Source organism: Sander vitreus, chromosome 14 (assembly GCF_031162955.1).
Source record: "Sander vitreus isolate 19-12246 chromosome 14, sanVit1, whole genome shotgun sequence".
Classification (NCBI taxonomy): Eukaryota; Metazoa; Chordata; class Actinopteri; order Perciformes; family Percidae; genus Sander; species Sander vitreus.
Genome location: NC_135868.1, coordinates 23516359 through 23529531, shown reverse-complemented (window position 1 = coordinate 23529531; position 13173 = coordinate 23516359). Strand labels below are relative to the sequence as shown.

The 13173-nt window shown below is 38.0% G+C and overlaps 1 protein-coding gene across 1 annotated transcript in view; it reads left to right on the top strand.

The window, feature by feature from the left end:
* Nucleotides 1–1152, top strand: part of LOC144528870 (hippocalcin-like protein 4) — a 31131-nt gene extending 29979 nt beyond the window's left edge. The window contains exon 4 of the mRNA XM_078267723.1: nt 309–1152. Within this exon, the coding sequence (XP_078123849.1) occupies nt 309–506 (198 nt within the window). The 3' untranslated portion in view covers nt 507–1152. The remainder of the gene's footprint in view (nt 1–308) is intronic.
* Nucleotides 1153–13173: the final 12021 nt, after the last annotated feature.

Genomic DNA, 13173 nt, shown 5'->3' with positions numbered 1-13173 from the left:
GCATTCAACTTCACATTACTAATAGTATAGTATAATTACTAATTTTATGACTAGAATGACAGGAAATCACTACACCAGCTTGTCGTAATTAAAGCCACCGTGTGTAGAAATTGTATGTGATTATCTTTACATTTTTCTGCTCGCATATGTTTTTTTTTTGCAGGTATAAAATGTTAAGAGTCTATGTCTTTTTAGTGCAGTGCATTGCTATCTCCACTTGGGGACACCACATTTTTACTGTTTTTCTGGTTCCTATAAGTTTACAGACAAAATCAAAAATTTTGTTTTCCCCCTCTCGCTCTGTGCAGGCCATCTACAAGATGGTAGGCACTGTGATCATGATGCGTATGAACGAGGACGGGCTGACCCCGCAGCAGCGTGTGGACAAGATCTTCTCCAAGATGGACAAGGACCACAATGATGAGATCTCCCTGGAAGAGTTTAAAGAGGCCGCCAAGTCTGACCCCTCCATCGTCCTACTGCTGCAGTGTGACATGCAGAAGTAGAGAGAGGGATGGGTGGAGAAACAGAGGGAGGGAGGGAAGAGTTGAACTGAAACAAGAGAAGGAAGGAGGATGAGAGAAGAGGGGCTGGGGATTTGAGGGAGGAACGCAGCTTAGGGAGGAGGAGGTAGGGAAGCTTTTTTCCTTCTTTTTTTTGAGGCAGTGATGAAGTGTTTGAAACACAGTGGACCTCTGATTGATGCCATTCTTTTCTTCCAGGCCATCCCACTGTACAGTACTGTACACTCCTGCAGCATTTCTGCTTCAGTCTAGCAGGCGTCTTTATAAATCCAATCTGATGATCTGTGAAAAGATGAAATTCCAGTGCAATATATATATATACTGCACCTTCGTCTTATATTTCCCAACCTTCTTGTAAAACAGTGAATGGTTTGCCCACCCTTTTCAAAATGTTAATATTAAAAGACAGAATTGCAAAGCAGGTTGCTTCCAATAGATGTAAGTTTACATGGATTTCAAATGTCATGAAAAAATAGTTTTAAAAAGTATGCATATTCGCTTTTCTCTGAATTACGTCAGAAGATTGATACCACTAGTATATCTGCTAAAGGTGAAGCTACAACTGAAAACGGGGAGAGAGCTAGCTAGGGGGTAAATAAATCTATTAACCAGTACCAGCACCTGTAAAACTCACTAACATGATATATATATATATATATATATATATATATATATATATATATATATATATATATATATATATATTTTTTTTTTTTTTAAGTATAAAAACGATAGCGGTTTTACAGGAGGTTTGGTGGAGTTCTCGCTAGTTGCTCGGCAAACCCACCGTGACGGTGCTTCCAACCAAGAAATACTCTCGCTTATAACCCTAGGTACAACTGCAGCTAATCGTCTCCTGGCTGCGATATTACGAATCCCACTATGGCCACACCAAGACCCGCCCTTCAATAGCATTTATTGGCCAGGCGTCCATGCTTACGCAAGGTAATGTAACCCCATTTGCACAGGTCCTATCCCCTGACCAATCAGCTATCCTAACCTTAACCACTCGAGGTCAAATGCCGGCTACAGCTTCATATTTTCCGTACTGAATAGAGAGTGTTATTGACCTTCTCATCTAAACCTTGTCAAAAAAGCACATCAACATATTTTCCAAAATGTTAAACTATTCCTTTTAATGTCTTACTCTAAGTGTTGATTCTGGCACCCAGAATGCCAATGTGGAAACACAGCCGGTGTTTGGATGCTTTGCACCATGGGATAGTTTGGAAAAAAAGGAATGGCATCAAACCAACAAAGGGCCTGTTGTTTGGTCCACATGGTCCTTCTAGAGCGATAAGAGAGAAGCAAATGTTATGCTGATATGATAGAGAGAGAATTATGTAAATGAACAATACCGTGAGTTTGTGTTCCGGTGTCCATATGTCTGTGAGTACTGTATGTGAGAATGTGCATGTGGACATTTTACAAGCAAAATATACGTTATGACCCCAGTGTGTGTGTGTGTGTGTGTGTGTGTGTGTGTGTGTGTGTGTGTGTGTGTGCCGTTACATTTCATTTGTTCCTTAACTGCCAAATTGTACCAGTTGTACAACACGGCGTCCACATGCTTTACCCTTAGCGTAGAGAGGCATACTGATATGCTGCGCCTAAAGCTTTAACACACATGCTAACAAAAACCGATATCTTATCAAAATGATTACGTGCTTCATTAAAAGGACATGTAATTAGGTTAGACTAACAGCCTTGTCCTTCACATAATGTAATCTGGGCTTCCTCTAGCAATGTTCTCTTTATGGCTCTCTTTGTGATTTCTTCAGCTTTATTTGAATGCCAGCTCCAGTTTCAGCGGGCCGAGGCAACAGGAAATGACTGTTTGGCATTCAACTTCACATTACTAATAGTATATAATAATTACTAATTTTAGAAGAAGAATGACAGCAAATCACTACACCAGCTTGTCGTAATTAATGCCACCGTGTGTAGAAATTGTATGCGATTATCTTTACATTTTTCTGCAGGCAAAGGTTTTTGTTTGCAGAAATAAATTGTTAACAGTCTGTGTGTTGTTTTTAGTGCAGTGCATCGCTATTTCCCAGTGTTGTTTTTGTCTTTTTATAACACTTGGGGATACCAAAGTCGGACATTTGCAAATATTACACGCTGTGGCTTTGAAGCCCCTGAAAACTTGGTTTTTCAAATCTTGAGAATTTCTTTTTATCATTTAATTTTCATGACTGAATAGAGCTAAAATCAATGTTCAAATTTGGAAAATAATATCCTTAGTTCTTATTTATCAAGAGTTCAGGGTTGCATCCGAAATTGCATACATTGCACTACATACTCAATATGTATACTATCGTTCAGCATACTTTTGTGTAAATAAACAGTAGTGTGGATCGTTTCGGACGCACCGAGCTGTAATTTTCAACGTCACTTCCTGAGAGCCTCCTTGCCGTTGTAACCATGGTAACCCCTGCAGACCTCCACTTTAGCGGCATTGCCAGATAACGCTTAAATTACCGAAAGAGGTGAATAACTAGCCCGACAGTCGTTTAAATATGTAGAAATGTAAATTAGAGCGTTATTGACATTACAGAGCTCCTTGGTCTCTGTCAGTTATGATCGTTGTCGTAACTACCGCATTGCATTGTGGGATATTTATGCCAATGTAGTGTCCAGTATTGCATACTGTAATATTTTTCCGGAAAATATTATTCAATTCACGTACACATTGGTTCATATACTATACAAGGTTTCGGACGTACTAAAAAATCTCACATACTGACTTAGCCTACTAAATAGCACGTTAGTATGGAATTTCAGACGCAGCCCAGGACTCTGTGGATGTGGTTTGGTCAGATTCGACACGCTGTGGCATGGCAACATAAGAAAACAACCCCACAACTGACACCATGTTGTGAGGCAAATGTCGCTAATCTGTGATTGGTGGCCAGAAATAAGTGACCCCATCTTTTTTTCAACAAAGACCCTCCCACTTCGAACCACTGAGAAGAGCACAGTGAAAGCAGCACAGACACAAATCTCTCAATTAAAACAAAGTTAACTTTTGCATCTTGGATAAAAAAATGTAGAAAGAATGTGTTTGTAACCGGTCCTGTCTACTTAACGATAACCACTATGATTTGATAACGCAATAATTCATTGTTATGAGTTGTTTCATTCATTATTATTAGAAAAAATCATTAGCTGTAATAGATCACAGCTAATTGATAGAAAATTTCAAAAAATGTTAACTATTCATAACAGGTTAAATTAAGGAAGACTCTAAGTATTTATTGAGGTATTAAATTGCTACATTATTTCAGTTGGTATATGTGCATATATGTGTCTCAGCACCAAAAGAAAAGAAGAAAAATCAACTTTGTATTTTCTATTGTGCAGCAAAATTGAACTAACTCTGGAAATCGTGGCACCATGCTGACACAAATCATGTGATTTAAGCAGAACGAGAAATAATGAAAACATACAGATTAATATTAAACATGATTTCGCTTCTCTAACACCAGCAATTTGAGCAACTGAAGGAGCCTCTGGAATAGTGTGGAGTGGGGATAATCAGGACAGTAATTACAGGCCAGATGACAGAAACGGTATTTCTTGGAAAATGCCAAAGCTGCCTTCGTGGTTCACTGTTCACATGAAAAGCTGAAATAGCCGTCCCTTCTCTTCCCTCCATTCCTGCTCCTCCCCCCTTTTTGTCTTCTTCCTCCCTAAATGTCACACAGGAAGCGCTTTGATAATAGGTGGAGGGAGAGGAACTTTGCTGAACTCAGCTCAGATCTAAAATCAATTTGAAAAAGAGCAAAAGGTTGAAGAGGAACCCTGGGTGGTACGTGTGTACATGCGCTCACCTGTTTGTGAATGTGAACGAAAAAGTGTTATGCTGTCAATAAGTTCCATTTTGTAGCTTATGCTGCATTCACATGCTGCTCAAATGGTCCCATATCCTGAGTTGGGAAGTCATTCTTCTGACTTTGGTGTGTTCATGAGCTTTAAGTCGTAATGTGGAGGAAAAAAAACAGAGAAGATGTGTTGTATTTTCTTGCTCAGCATTTAAACAACACATTGGTAGATGTCTCCCGGATTTATTTCCAGTTGGAAGCTTTACCTTACTGATTTGTTGCTGCACCAGGGTAGATGCTAATAGGCTGCATACCATTTCTAACTAATCTAGGTTACTCTACTTGAACTAATGGTTACAACTAGGGCTGTCAAAATAACGCGTTAAAAAAAATAACGCAGATTAATCCATTCCATATTGACTTTTGACCCGGAGCCGTTCTAGCACCATTGGACTGTAAAATGAAGGAGGGAGACGAGAATGTGCTGCCTGGATCATTAATTGGAACATTTACTTGTAAAAATCTTCTTCCTGCCAACCCTGGCTACCGAAATCTGGTGCCACTGATATGTCTGGGCTTCTCTCTGATGTTCTGAAGACGATACAGGCAACACAAACACCGCTGCACGTGACGCTAGTTAACACTATACTCAACAGCAGCTAACGTTAGCCTACTGCTAGCTAGTAGCTGGATTAAAAACGGTTAAGATGCTGACAGCTAACGCTAAAACGTTGACTGTGTTTCACTGTAGAGGATTCAACACCGGTATGTAACAATCTGCAGCTGCCGTCGGAGAAATAACACAGACGGTGCATTCAATGAAACTGGTAAACTACAGCCTCGTAGTGCATTTGAAGTTATTGTAAATGTCCTTTTCCCATCTGGTGGTTGTTTTTGTCATTCAACAGCAATTTACTAGTGAAATAAGTTATTGTTATTGTTATACATTATTATTAAATCATTTAATTTTGACCATATGGCCTTAGCAATAAACAAGCCGTTCTTTAATGTCACCGACTGTTGTTTAGTACCCTTTTTTTCCTTTTCTTTTTTTACTTTCTTAAAAAGTATCGGTTCAGGCACCGTTAATTATGTATGCGATTCATTTTGATTAATTAATCACAGAGTATGTAATTAATTAGATTAAATGTTTTAATCGATTGACAGCCCTAGTTACAACCAAATACCAACTTACATGTCAGCAAAAAATTTAAATGCAATACGTTAATTAATAAAAAGTTTCTTATCGTCAACCTACTCGATAATTATGTCTGCCATGTTACTGCATCATATGACGCCAACTGGTGTACCAAAACATTTCGCCGACTTTCTGAGTTGTTGTTCAGACTTGAAGGGCATTCACGTGAATTTTCCTAATTGGGAACTCATTTTTTCTCCAATAATTCCAACACCATGCGAATGCAGCATCATAATCACAACACCTTTGATATAGATTTCAAATATGGAGCCACAGCCAGGAGACGGTTAGCAAGATATAATATGATAATTAATGATTTAGAGTGCTGTTTTTTTGTTTTTTTTTTGGGGGGGGTGTTAACCCTTTGGACAGCGCAAAGCTTCCTAACTTTTTCACCCTTGGCTTCATTCTTTGTGCTTAGCAAGCTAAGCTAACTGTCTCCTAGCTGTAGTTTCCTATTTAGCGTACAGACATGAGAATGGTATCGACCTTCTCATCCAACTCGATAAGAAAGTCAATAAGTGTACTTCCCAAAATGTCAAACTAATGTTATCACTGTTAGTTAATGTGGATGTTATGTCAATCTTGAAAGCTCACTGTGTTACAGAAACAAATACACCCAATAAACTCAGTATTGGCTGCTGTTTTTCTGCTTGCAGTCATTCTGAGTAGGAGGAAGTATAGGAGAGATGTATTCATCTGACTTTCTCAGAGTGTTGGTAAACTAAATTATAAGGTCATGAAAAGATTTGAAGGAGAAACTATAATTTAGGAAAAGAGAATCAGTGCTAAGAATTGGACTCAAGTTGTAGTATAACAGTGCATTATGTGAGTATGGGATTGTGAGATGGTTATCTCCTTTCCTTTGTGAAGAATGGACCTGTGTACTGTTAGCATGTGTTGCTATTTACTTCCACTTCAGTTGTCTCAGTGAGGAACCCCACAACTCTACGAGTCCTGTATTAATAATTCTGACTCACTGGGAGAGATCGTTGCGTTTTTTTCCTTGTGGATCAGTCAAAAATGTCCGACTTTCTCTGCATTGCAGCAAAAACATTTGACTTCCCTCCTGTCCGCCAATCAGAATCATCTCCTCCTTCTCACGCAGCCAATGAACACACTCCCTCCCTAAAACTAAAGAACGAGCCTCCTTTGTGCGATACTGTAATGATAAAAGTACATGTACATTATGATACGACTGTAATCTTATTTATGAATATAAACAGATATAATATGTAAATGTACCACTAGCTTCGACCTTATTTCATATGATGACGCAGCTACAGTGTGTGTGTGTGTGTGTGTGTGTGTGTGTGTGTGAGAAAAAGTGATAGAGTGAGCATGAGTGGAAACTGTGAGTGCCTGTAAAAGCTCAGTGTGTGCTGTATGTCGGGATACTTTTGCGAGTGTTCATGTGTGTTTTGTATTTGTATCATTTGTGTAACAAGAGATGCCTCAGTGTAGTATAACTGTAAAAATTTAAATGTGTAAACCCTCACGCCGAAGCACTATTATATGTATTATTACCCACGCCCACACTTGCTTTTGTGGTCCGCTGGTATACGGTTTGTACTGTCTCCAATATGGGACATGTGGTTTCGTTTGCTGTTGCCTACTGTTGCAGTTCTCTAAGTATTACTCACATAGATGTTAGGTTTCACCAAATGACAGAGTTGACGGGCGGAGAGGGGGCTTTCTGAAATGGATGTTGTTGAGAAGTTGTTGACAGAGGAATCCTGAGGTGTGAGGAGAGGGGTGCCAGTGATAATAATATAAAAAAACTGTCCTGTGTCACAGTGTCACCCAGTGGATAGAAGTATAATGTCATGCCTCACAACAACTCAACAACTGTACAGCTCCCCTTCGTTTATTATCCAGTGAAAGCCCCAAGATCAAAACAATATAGACAATACTCAATATTATATTATGATATATTAGTCCTTGTTCAGTCTTGTGTTTCTCAAAAGTGCAGACATCTGAAAGTGGAGGGAGATAATTTCATCGTTTTACAAGGTGAATTTGATGATGATTTTATTTTTATTTTTTTAAATATACAGAAACATAAGTGAAGCCACTTGATAAATGGACTTTTTCTGAAATTAAATAGCTTTTATGGAATGAAGATCTATGTGAAAGTGAAATTAAGCAAAAGAACAGTGTGTGGATGTAAAAAACAACACCAAAAGCTTCATTTACAACAAACTGTTTTTAATACAATTTTTTTATGCTATTGGGTGAACTGTTGGAATCATTTAAAGCTGCACTACTATTGTTTATAGGAACCATTTTTAAAAGGACTATGTGTGACAAAGCCACAAAAAATAATCACCTAACTCTGCAGTGCCTCTAAGCTCAATAGTGCTCCTTTTTTTCCCATCAGCCACAGCAGGCAGCTGTCAGTGAGAAAGCTTTAATAAATCCACCACCTGCCCAGCTCCAAACAGATAACAAATTCATTCATCAGCTACTGTAGCCAGTCAACATAGTGGAGCATTTAGCAGTTAGAGATCAACATATTTCTCACAGGAGGTGGTGGAGACCAAAACAGAGGTAAAAGGAGGGTGAATATCGGACTTACATTTGGGGGGGGGGGGTCAGAAGGATGACTGCAAATGAATGCTAATGTTGCTCTGTATTTGCTGGATGTGTAAATATACAATTCTATTCACCATACCAAATGTAGAATGTGATGATATGCCAATATTTATTTTTGGCTTCTTTTCCCCGGCAGTGGCAAAAATAAATAAATAAACACACAACCAAATAGGTATTCATGCAGCTCGATTAATCGATCAGTTGTTTGGTCTATGAAATGTCAGAAAATGGGGAAAGCCCAAGATGACGTCATCAAATGTCTTGTTTTGTCCACTCTCAAATAGAATCCTTTTACTGTCACAGAGGAGTAAAGAAACCAGAACATATTCACATTTAAGAAGCTACAATCACAGATTTCTTTAAACTTTTTTTCATAAAATATTACTCAAACCGATTAATCAATTATCAAAATAGTTGACAATTTAAAATGAGTTCACAACTGAGGGATGCATCTTTGAGATCTTTCAGCTCTATATTTGAGGGATGCAATATATAATTCTAAAAATTCTACACATAGGGGTTTAAGTGAAAATGTAATTTTGTTGTAGTTAGATTATCTCACTCGACTGGCAGATTCCTTGGCAAATATTTTAAGAAAACCAAAGACACAAGATTACTTTTGACACAACGAGAATGACAATCTTGCAAATAGTTTGCAGTCTACAAATAGTCACCCTTACTCTTGTTTTGACTAACTACATTATAATCACAGACTTGGTTAATCATCTAAGCAGTATGGCGTAAAACAGTTTGCTTAGAGCAGATTGGCTTCAAGAAGTGGCTTCACAAAGTGTTGATGTATGCTGATTAGATTCTGTCAATTCTTATTAGCACCGGTTCAGAGTGAGAGAGACACTTTGACTTTCCTCCCCAAGATTGCAGACACAAATGATTTTTTTAGTTTTTGCTGTTTTGATTACTTTTCTCATCAGATGTTTTTCATGCAGTATCCAATTCCAAACTGCTTAGACACAATTCAATGTTCACTCCATAGATTGCATGTGTCAAAGATGGGATCGCGTGAGGGAATTGAAATAGTATATATATATATATATATATATATACATATATATATACATATATATATATATATATATATATATATATATATATATATATATATATATATATATATATATATACATATATATATATATACATTATATATATATACATATATATATATATATATATATATATATATATATATACATATATATATATATATATATATATATATATATGAATATGATATGGAATACGGTGTGGTTGTATCAGGTGGAGGTAAACATGAAGTGACGCTGAGTTCACCAGTTCTCAGAAAACCCCTGGACAGACGCACTGAGCTGTGTCACATAATTAAGAACATGGATATTCTACTTTTATTTTGACAGAGGATAATTTGTGCTCGGTTGTGCAACATAAGTCTATTCTTCAACATTACGCTTTGATGTTAATGTAAATGTCTATTTGTCCCGTTTGATGGTTTTGCTTTTGATTTCTTTTTTGTTTTCAATAGCGTTTGGCTCCTAGAACAAAGACAATGTAATTATTTTTGTTACATAGAATAAAACACATGGATGTCCAGAGTTGTTGTTGTCGTCTTGCCTTGGCCCATGTGTTTTCATCCGATCGCATCTTCACACATTTAAACACGCATGCACACACACACACACACACACACACACACACACACACACACACACACACAGTAAGCCAAGAGTATGAGTCACCGTCTAGCAATGATGTCACACTGCTGCAGTGATGTCACCATTAATGCTGTTCTCATGGTAACCCTGCTGAGGCCACAATGTAGGGAGAGACAAGCACATAAACACACAAAACACACTCTCAAGCCTGGGTTACTACACATATTTACACACACACACACACACACACACACACACACACACACACACACACACACACACAGTCGTAATTTACAATGAAATTTAATGCCTGCGGAAATTAATTTTGCCCTAGGTATCTGCTGTGGTATTTACTCAGCTGGACAGCAATGGAGAAATAATTGAACACAATGAAGTGACCCATGAAGATTAAGCTTTGACCTTATTAATCTTAATGACATCTTAATTATCAATATGGACATTTTTTGTCATATGTCATATGGACATTTGTTCAAACACAAAAACACATTTCCCGTTTGTCAAATGCTTTGATAAAAGGACAATACCACCCAATGTAAGCTCTCCTTTGAGTTCATGTGTTTTTACCTAGTGTGACAAAAGTCTAATAGGAAAGCCCAGAAACACAGAACAGTCCCTCTAGGATTTCGCGATGTCGCAATCGTGCCAATTCACGCAAATTCAACCAATCACAGCAAATTTGGTTTTGACCAATCACCGCAACTTTGCCGCACATTTGACCAATAACCTGAAGTTTCCTGCGACTTCAACCAATCACAGCAGTCCCACTTGCACTCTGAGAGCCAATGACCAATCGGGAGCGAGAACGGGTTGATCATTTCCTTGTTTTTGATATGAAGACGAGACGCGCGTGGGACTCGAACATCTCACATTTGCTAACAAAACGTACAGCGAAAGACGGTGCAAAACATCTCAGACCGTCCTGCCAACCTGTATACATCTTAACATCAATGTAGACTGTAACGATTTAAAAGTCGCTGAAGTTGCTGCCGTTTCAATCCTGGCTGTCGGCTCTCTGCAGCGGGAGGGGCTGCTGCTCCGTTCCCCCCGCGACTGACGCTTGCACACACACAAACACACACACACAAACAACACACTCGGTGGATGCAGGAGAAAAGGGAGATGAGACGAGACGATGACCTAAATTGAGGACAGCTACGCTCATTATTGTAAGTGCAATAAGTTAAAGTCAGTACTTTATCAAACCGTATGAATGTGTCCCAGGCCAGGTTAGGAAATTAACTAACAATGTAAAGATCAACAAGCCACTGACAGACATGTTCAAATTTGATTCATTCAATAAATTATTATTTTTTGTCTTAAATCCACCAGCCATTTTCATATTATACCAACATTTACAGCATCCTGAGTCTTTTTGGTAAGGTTACTAAGAAAACTCAGCCCAGAGTAGTTTTATTCTCCCCAAAACAAGTTTCCTTTTTATTTTTAAAGAACTATGGAAAAAAAAAAGAAACTTTCACTGTCTCCCGCAACTTCATTGCAACAAACAGACAGACAGACAAAGACATCGCAACTTTTATCGCAATTTTTTACAAAAGCTCCCGCGAAATCAGGCATTTTGGGCCCCAACAATCTCAAAAAAAAGGCCGCGAAATTCTGGAGGGACTGACAGAATACTCTACACTGACAGAATACAACCCTGCCATATGATAAAACATAATTTGGTTATATAGAATGAAGATAATATTAATTAATCCATGTTTCTTATTTCACTGTTATTACAATTTTGGGTGTGTCAACCATACCATTGTTTTCCATTGCCCCTATCTCCAGCCATGCATTATGGATCAATATAAATCTATTCTGAGCCTGGCTGTATCAGGCTTCAACTCAGTAGAAAACCAAACATCACAAATGTGCACAGAGAGGCCGCGCAGCAGAGATACAGTGACTCACACTGCAGCAATAGAGGTCATGTTGAAGAGGTGCAGTTTGCAGAGTGGCCACAGGGTGGGGCTGTCAGCTCAACTCTAATGTCCCACCATCATGTCACTGACAGGCCATGCAAAGACCATGTCAACGTCTGTTGTTGAGTTTACCAGGCAGGGTAAGTCTGATTAAAGATGCTGCTGAGTTGCATTATGGCATGTGTGTCAAACTCAAGGCCCGGATTTTGATCTGGCCCGCATATCAATTTAGGTTCACAATAAATTTTGGCCCACCTAGTTTTTGTTCATTTTCAACGTTTTATCGTATTTTTTCTGAAGTTTTGTTACTTTTGCCGTTGCTTTTTTCGACGTAACTTGAAGTGAGAAGACTTTATAAGACATGCAATATGAGGGTTAAAGATATTTGACTTTTCTCTTAAAGCTTTAGTGCGTAACTTTTTGATATTAATGAACGTCTGTTACATTGAAGCCATTGCCAAATTAGTTTCATGAGGATTAAGACTATCAGCCCCATACAACTCTCTCTGTATTTCTCAGTATGGCTATGTTCAGGAGATTGAGGCGTCCGGTGACTTTTCCTTGCAGAAACTCAATTATCTCTTCTGAAGAGTCCATCAAGCCACGGAAGGCTTATATCGTGTGGACGCGCCGACAGTGTTGTTGTCATTCCTCATGGTAGCGGCAGAAACTACGCACTATAGCTTTAAATAAAAGCGTGTGAATAAACTAAACACGTCTGGTCCTTGATGTGATTCTTATTTTCCAGTGTAACCCTTAATGAAGTTGAGTTTGACACCCCTGCATTATGGTATAATAAATGTAGGATCCAGTGTTTTTGGAGATTGACAGATACTATAGGGACTAAAGTCAGGATATCTTGGCATGTGATGCTTCAATTGTGACCATTCATTTTTAAATGTGTCTCTTGCAAGCCTCCCAACTTTGTGGAAGTGCAATACTAAATCACAGGAGTACCCCTTTATATTGTGGTACAGAAAGAAAGAAATGAATCCAACAAAGCATTTTAAAAGTAGTGTCGCTACAGCTAGTACTAAATAATGCTAACGCTATAAATTATATTATTTTCACTGCTACCACTACAAGTACTTCTACTATGAATAATAATAATCCTATACAAATTAGACAATAAATAAAAGAGTGAACACTAAATACAAATATGCAAAAATAATCAAATACTAAAGAACAAATGCAAATATGAATTAATACATAAATAAAATCTTTGTTTTTCACAGTTAACATGCGTAAGAACAAATCAGACTTAAAGCTATGGCAATAAGTCCAAAATGACATTACATTCATTTGACGGATAAATACTACATGTATTTGCAAAGTTTGAAATTAATCTTTAAGTGGAGCTAGTGTTTGGGCACAGTGCCAGGCTTTCAACTCCCTTTTCCCTTATTTATATCAGGAACTATTTGATGTCACAAA